Source organism: Alexandromys fortis, unplaced genomic scaffold, assembly GCF_014885135.2.
Source record: "Alexandromys fortis isolate MF-2015 unplaced genomic scaffold, M_Fortis_MF-2015_v1.1 scaffold_258, whole genome shotgun sequence".
Classification (NCBI taxonomy): Eukaryota; Metazoa; Chordata; class Mammalia; order Rodentia; family Cricetidae; genus Alexandromys; species Alexandromys fortis.
Window position 1 is genome coordinate 1457631 of NW_026068132.1, and position 7154 is coordinate 1464784.

Consider the following 7154-nt stretch of genomic DNA (forward strand, 5'->3'; position numbering starts at 1 on the left):
CTTGCCTGGTGAGTAAAAGGGACAAAGTCTAAGAGGAGGAGGAGGAGCCTGTGTGTAGTGATGGAAGTACTTTGTGCCTTCTTTAGAGATGTGTTGTGAAGGGTGAAATTTGGTATTTGACTCTCCCCTCCCCCTTACCCAAATACAGTTTTACTTTCTAGCCTAGTTTGGCCACCTTGAACTCCCGATCTCCATATCTTAGCTCCTAAATGCACCCCTTTAACATACTGAGCTCAGGTCCTCATGTTTGTAGGGCAAGGACTTTGCCGACTGAGCCTCTCCCCAGCCTGGGGACTTCAGTTTTGATGCTCTGGGTTTCATATGACTTTAGTTGTAGCTATGATGGACAGCTGCACAGAAACTGAGGTTCACTGTTAGCCCTTAAATCATCACAGTCCCCATTTTCTCGCCTCTCTGCGTCTCCCAGCTTCCTGTGTCCTGGCCAGCTTTGTGGCTGGACAAGCTTCATTTCTCATGCAGGCTGGAGCCCCAGCCAGGCCCCAATAAAGGGCAAATATAGGGGCACGAGTGCCCCTGGGACAATCCTCAGCCATAAAACGTTCCCCAGTCTTCTACCCCGGGCATTCTGTATACCTCGGGGTTCTGCTGGCGTGCAATGAAAATGCACGGAATGGCTGGCCTCTCCCTGACCTTAGCATGCTCCCTCACTCCTGTATGCCGCGGATTCCCCCCAAGCAGGTTGCGAGCTCCTTGTACCTACACGTTTAGCCTATTCCCCTGGGACTGAATATCACGTCTCACACGGAAAAGTTGTCCCTGACCACTCAGTAACAGCTGGAGAGTGGAGGGACTCTGACAGGCTCACAAGCAGATTGAAGCAGAAGAAAAGGAAGCTTGGCAGGGAGAGGAGGCTGAGACCAGCAAAGAGAGAGCAGCTGGGAAAGTGGGTTGCTTGGCTCGCCTTCTTTGTTCACGGCAAACCAAGGAGCCTAGAGAACATAACCATTGCAGAAGGTGGGCTCAAAGGGCAGGGGCCAAAGGTGGGCAGCTGTGCCAGCAGCCTTTAGCAGAGAACTCCTACTCTTCTAAAATGGCCCAAGTGCCTTCCTGCACCTCTTCAGCCTTATTCTATTTCCCAGGGAGGCTGGCCTGCGTGCCCGGGCCTGTCAGTGATGGGAAGGAGTAGGGTGAAGGAGGGCCCAGGAAGGCTGGGGATGAGCACCATCTTGTCCCTCTTCATTCTTGCCTCACCCTCTGCCACTGTGACAGGCATGAGGCAGGGTTAGGGATCTCATTCACTGTGGCTTCACCTGTCATCCTTCCTAAACTTGACACCCAACGCTGTCCTCTCCCAGCTGGGTAAGTAGATCTGTTCATTCTCCTTCACTCCCCACCAGCCACCTTTGCCCTGAAGTATTACCAATGGGATTGGATAAAGAGGGGGCTACGCCAGAAGGCCGGATGTGGAGATAGTGGCTGTCTGCAGGGAGGACTGGGAACACCAGTGCTTCGGTACCAGCGGCCTCTGGAATCATGCTGAGACCTGGGGAGTTCAGCTGACTGGGAACAGGGACCATAGGTTCTAAGGAAATGTTTGAATTGGTTTCCTGGAAAGAAGACACAGGCAAGCTGCAGAGAAGCTGGGGGTGGTGGTGGGGTGGGCACAGTGCCTTCTCATCTAGTATTAGAGATAGTGTGGGCCTTTGCCCCAATCTTGAATGCTCCACCCGGTGGATTTTTGCAGCCCCCTTTTAGGAGGATGTCAGTCTGCTACCGTCCGCCTGGGAATGAGACGCTGCTGAGCTGGAAGGCCTCGCGGGCCACCGGCACCGCCTTCCTACTGCTGGCGGCATTGCTGGGACTGCCGGGCAACGGCTTCGTAGTGTGGAGTTTGGTGGGGTGGCGACCCACCGCGGGGCGGCCGCTGGCGGCCACACTTGTGCTGCACTTGGCGCTGGCCGACGGCGCGGTCCTTCTGCTCACCCCGCTCTTTGTGGCCTTCCTGAGCGGGCAGGCCTGGCCCCTGGGCCAGGTGGGCTGCAAGGCGGTGTACTACGTGTGCGCTCTCAGCATGTACGCCAGCGTGCTGCTCACCGGACTGCTCAGCCTGCAGCGCTGCCTAGCTGTCACTCGACCCTTTCTGGCTCCTCGACTACGTAGCCCGGCTCTGGCCCGCCGCCTGTTGCTGGGGGTCTGGCTGGCCGCCCTGGTGCTCGCCGTTCCGGCCGCTGTCTACCGCCACCTCTGGGGCGATCGCGTGTGTCAACTGTGCCACCCATCGGCCGTGCACGCCGCTGCTCATCTGAGCCTGGAGACCCTGACTGCCTTCGTCCTGCCGTTTGGAACAGTACTCAGCTGCTACGGCGTGACGCTGACGCGTTTGCGGGGCGCGCGCTGGGGCTCTGGGCGACACGGCACACGGGTGGGACGTCTGGTGAGCGCCATCGTGCTGGCCTTTGCCTTGCTCTGGACCCCCTACCACGCGGTCAATCTCTTGCAGGCGGTGGCTGCGCTCGCTCCACCGGAAGGGCTCCTGGCCAGGCTTGGAGGGGCAGGCCAGGCGGCGCGCGCTGGAACTACAGCCTTGGCATTTTTCAGTTCCAGCGTCAACCCGGTGCTCTACGTCTTCACTGCGGGGGATCTGCTGCCCCGGGCGGGGCCCCGGTTCCTCACTCGGCTCTTTGAGGGCTCTGGGGAGACCAGAGGGGGCAGCCGCTCTAGGGAGGGTACCATGGAGCTCCGAACTACACCGAGGCTGAAAGTAGTGGGGCAGGGCAGGGGCAATGGAGATCCTGGAGGCGGAGGCAGGATGGAGAAGGACAATCAGGAATGGTAGCCAAGGCCTCAAACTCGGGACTTCCCTTCCGCTTTCCATTGTTCCTGGAGCTCTAGGGTAGTTGGAGGGATCCTCCTCGGATTGCAGTTTGGGTTGGGCTGGACAGGTTTACTCCATAGGCCCAGATTATTCCAAACCATGGGATTGTGTGGGTGACTGTGGCCTATATTCAAAACTGGGGCTTGCAGTACAGCCTGGATTCAAGTTCCAGAAATGCTTACCTGTTGCCAGCAGCTATTCTTGTGAAATAGACGGGGAAGCCATCAACTAATGGCTTAGATGTGTTCCTGTTAGTGGTTAGTCATATGCCTGTGCTGTACTGAAGCCACCTGCTCTCGGCTGGGCAAGGCCAGGACTAGACAGTGCCGGTCTTCAGTGGCTTTCTGTCCTGCCTCCCCATCCAGGGGACCCGATTTCCCAGACCCGTTTCTAGAAGCACTGTGGATTTTGGATAGGGATGTATAAAATCCATTCTTAGAGGCACGTAGGAGGAGGAAGTAAATCTGTGCAGTATAAAAGGGAAGGGTTCTGCTTGTCTTACAGTCAGCGCAGGGAGAGGGAGGCACAGGGCTGAAGGGTAGTACAGGAGCCTGGGGCTGCAAGACTGAACCTCTCCCTCTATCCCCCTGCTCACCCCTACACCCCTCCAAAAGCCACCAGGCCTGTGGGGAGCCTCAGGAGCCAGCACACTTTGCAAGAGGAAGCATGAGGATTGATGTGGAGGCCATGTGGAGAATGGCTAGAAGATAGGGAAAACTGAAAGAACCATTCTGGAAGGTGGCGCCTTTCCTTCCTGTCTTTTTCTCTCTGCTGCCTCCCTCTTCCCAGGATGCTAGCTGTCCCTAGCCTGTCCCCATTGCTTCCCAGCCTCCACCTCTGGACTCTCCCTATGATTAGATCTAGAACCTGAATGACCCTTTTGATTTGGGTGACAGTAGAATGCACTTTTTTTTTCTTTAGGGGACAATGCGGACACACATATGACCGGTCCATCTAGTTGTCTCAGAACATTCTTACTAGCCCTCAATTTCTTATTCCTAGACCCTTCGGTCCCCAGCCAACTGAGGTGGCTGACCTCCCAAATGGTTACTCTGGGCTCTTCTTCAATGACTTTTCTCACCCTTCAAGCAGAGGCCAAGAGAAAAAAAAGAGAAAGCCAGTCTCCAGGGTCATGCTAGAAACACTGGAATTGGTGCTGAAGTGACCTCTGACCTAGGGAGGAAGTATGTTTAGAGTGCCTGGTCTCTGGGGAGACTGCTCCCAAAGGAAGATGGAGCACGCTGAGTGAGGGAAAGTGCAGCCCACCGTCTGCTCAAAACGGTTCTGGATGGCCCTAGAGCTCTGATCCAGAAGCTTCTGTCCACGAACACAGAATTCTTCCTAGCCTGGCATTCTGGAGTAGAGGTTCCCGAACTTCCTGTTTTAAGTGCTTCACCTTACACAGCCGGTGTGGTCAGAGAGCTCTTCCTCAACTCCGCCTTCAGTTCGCGTTGTGGTTTCAGCCTTTTTACATCATATCCTCTGCTTGACAGTTACTGGGTCAGTGCTGATCTGGCTTTCCTCAGTGTACAGCAAGTGAGGGCACTGGAAAACATAGGGGACCTCGATGGCCACCAGTAAGCTTCTTATCTTTCCTGGCAAGTGGCAAGTTAAAAGGCGAACAGCAAGGCTGTAAGGATGTAGGGAGGAAGTGGTACCAATCCTTGCCTAGCACCCGCTGAGAAAGTCCATCAGGGTTACTATGTGGTAAATGGGCAGGGGAAAGGGAAGAAAGCCATATTCTTCTCTCAAAAAGAATGGAGAGGTGGCTAACCTGTAATGGGAGGTGCTGGAGATGGCTTTGTCCCTACATCCTCACCAAGATCATGGTCTGACCTGAAGGCAAGAATAGGCTGCTTCCCCCTTCATCCACTTTTTGCATATTCTCATTGACCCCCCCCCCCCGTGTGTGTTGATCTAGCGCTCTCTCAAGCTCATATAACCTAGGGTGGCATTGACACCAATATGTTGTTTTTATATCATGATGTCACCTAACCCACAACAATACATAGACCAATACATATGATTCCCGTGAATCTAAAAACTGTACCGTGTTCACATTTTTAACATGAAGTACAAAGATATTATTTTTTAAACCAGCACTCTTATTCTGAGCCCATGTCCTTGCTTCCTTCGCCTGTGATATAATCCCTAACTCTGTTCACCTCTCCAGTCTAGACCTGCATTTTTAGACCACACCCCAGCCAGCTCACTCCTGACACCCCTCTGTTCTAGTTCACCAGCCTTTCCTGGGTACTCCTCAGTTAGCTCCACCCCAGGAGCGGTCCTCCCTCTGGGCTGCTCTGGAACACAGACTGTCCCTCCTTAACGGTGAAGGAGGGTGTGGGGCTTTTGTACAGCCCTCACCCTCAGAGATGCATCTTCCCCCTCCTCTGCTCTGTGGTACTTCCTCTCTGGCTGATTTAACTGGCAGATTTAGAAGCAGGACCAAGACCTAGCACTAGGACAGATTCAGGAATTCTCTGTCCGACCACTTTGCCCTGACCCTAGACGTGGCACTGACTTCTGATCAGCATCTGGAAAACCTTGTAAGTATCCTAGGAATTGGATGGTGTGTGTGTGGTGTGTGTGTGTGTGTGTTTGTCAGTGTGTTGTATATGAGTGTTTGAGCGTGAATATGAGTGTGACAGTGTGTTGTGTGTGAGTTTGTGTATGTGAGTGTGTCCGTGGTGTGTGTGTGTGTGTGGCAGGTGTAGCTGGGGAGACGGTGAGAAAGAAACTCCAAAGAAAGTCTGACCTGTGTAAAAGGACTTGTTCTTAGTGTCTGTCCACTAACCCCGCCCTGTCCCAATCCTCCCTGGTGCAGGCTGGTCAGCTCTTGAGAGAGTGGGTAAGTGAAGCGGCCTCTCAGGAGAGGAGATGGAAGAGCTGGTCTCTCACGGGATTCAGCCGTGGGGAGGAAAGTCGCCCAGTCTGGTGCTGGGTTCCCGGGTCCCTTAAGGGAAAGACGGTGAAATGCGGCTGTTGCTGTTTATTTTGCAACAGGGCTTGTGGAGAAGAAGGGGCCCCACAGGCCAGTTAGGAAATTAGTCTTCCTATTCAACCAGGTCTCTTGAAGACAACGGGGTTGACAGTGAGGGTGTGGTATATATTTGGAGGCGATTTTGGAAATCAGAGTATTCATATTCATGTGATGAGGTGTCAAGAATTCTTTGACTTTCTCTCATGGGTGTGCCCACTTCCTACTCTCTAGGTCCTTTTGATGGCTCCAAACACTACATCTCCTGCGGCACCTTCCTCTCCTGGTGGCATGTCTCTGTCTCTGCCTATTGCCCTGTTGTCTGTGGCCCTGGCTGTGGGGCTTCCTGGCAATGGCTTTGTGGTGTGGAGCATCCTGAAGAGGATGCACAAACGCTCCGTCACCGCCCTGCTGGTGCTGAACTTAGCTCTGGCCGACTTGGCTGTGTTGCTCACTGCTCCCTTTTTTCTACACTTCCTGGCTCGACGCACGTGGAATTTTGGAGTGACCGGTTGTCGCCTGTGCCACTATGTTTGTGGAGTAAGCATGTATGCCAGCGTCCTGCTTATCACCATCATGAGTCTGGACCGCTCATTGGCAGTGGCCAAGCCCTTTGTGTCCCAGAAGGTGCGCACTAAGACGATTGCCAGATGGGTGCTGGCAAGCATCTGGGTGGTGTCTTTTCTGCTGGCTACACCGGTCATTGTGTACCGTTCCGTAGAAGAACGGTTCAACAGGACTCTGATCTGCCGGCCGTCTTATCCCAGCGATGGGCATATGGCCTTCCATCTGCTTTTTGAAACCATCACTGGCTTCCTGCTGCCCTTTCTGGCGGTGGTGGCCAGCTACTCTGACATCGGACGCAGGCTGCAGGCTCGGCGCTTCCGTCGCAGCCGCCGCACCGGCCGCCTGGTGGTCCTTATCATCCTGGCCTTCGCCGCCTTCTGGCTGCCTTACCACCTGGTGAACCTGGTGGAAGCCGGCCGCGCGCTGGCGGGCTGGGACAAGACCGACTCTGTGGGGAGGCATCTGAAGATGGCCCGCAACGTCCTCATCGCTCTGGCCTTCCTGAGCAGCAGCGTGAACCCGGTGCTGTATGCGTGCGCGGGCGGCGGCTTGCTCCGCTCAGCGGGCGTGGGCTTCGTAGTCAAGCTGCTGGAGGCCACTGGCTCCGAGGTGTACAGTACCCGCCGCGGGGGCACCCTGTGCCAGTCCCAGAAGGCCACACCTGCTTGTCCTGAGCAAGGTCCCACCGAAGCCTCCATGACCTCCTCCACCCCCTCCTGAGTGAGGTGAACTGTAGTAGGTTGGTCTGACCCACTTCTGTATCTGGAGAAC

The 7154-nt window shown here is 54.9% G+C and overlaps 1 protein-coding gene across 3 annotated transcripts; it reads left to right on the forward strand.

Moving 5' to 3' along the window:
• The first annotated feature begins 136 nt into the window (after positions 1-136).
• On the forward strand, positions 137-7105 carry LOC126490853 (leukotriene B4 receptor 1-like). 3 transcript variants are annotated; one of them, XM_050126069.1, is made up of 3 exons: positions 2811-5385; positions 5664-5687; positions 6051-7105. In XM_050126069.1, the coding sequence occupies exon 3, from the start codon at positions 6060-6062 to the stop codon at positions 7101-7103; it is 1044 nt and encodes a 347-aa protein (XP_049982026.1). In that variant the 5' UTR covers positions 2811-5385; positions 5664-5687; positions 6051-6059; the 3' UTR covers positions 7104-7105. The 3 variants fall into 3 exon arrangements, with proteins under 3 accessions (XP_049982024.1, XP_049982026.1, XP_049982025.1); XM_050126067.1 differs by lacking the exons at positions 2811-5385; positions 5664-5687 and adding an exon at positions 137-2395; XM_050126068.1 differs by lacking the exon at positions 5664-5687.
• Positions 7106-7154: the final 49 nt, after the last annotated feature.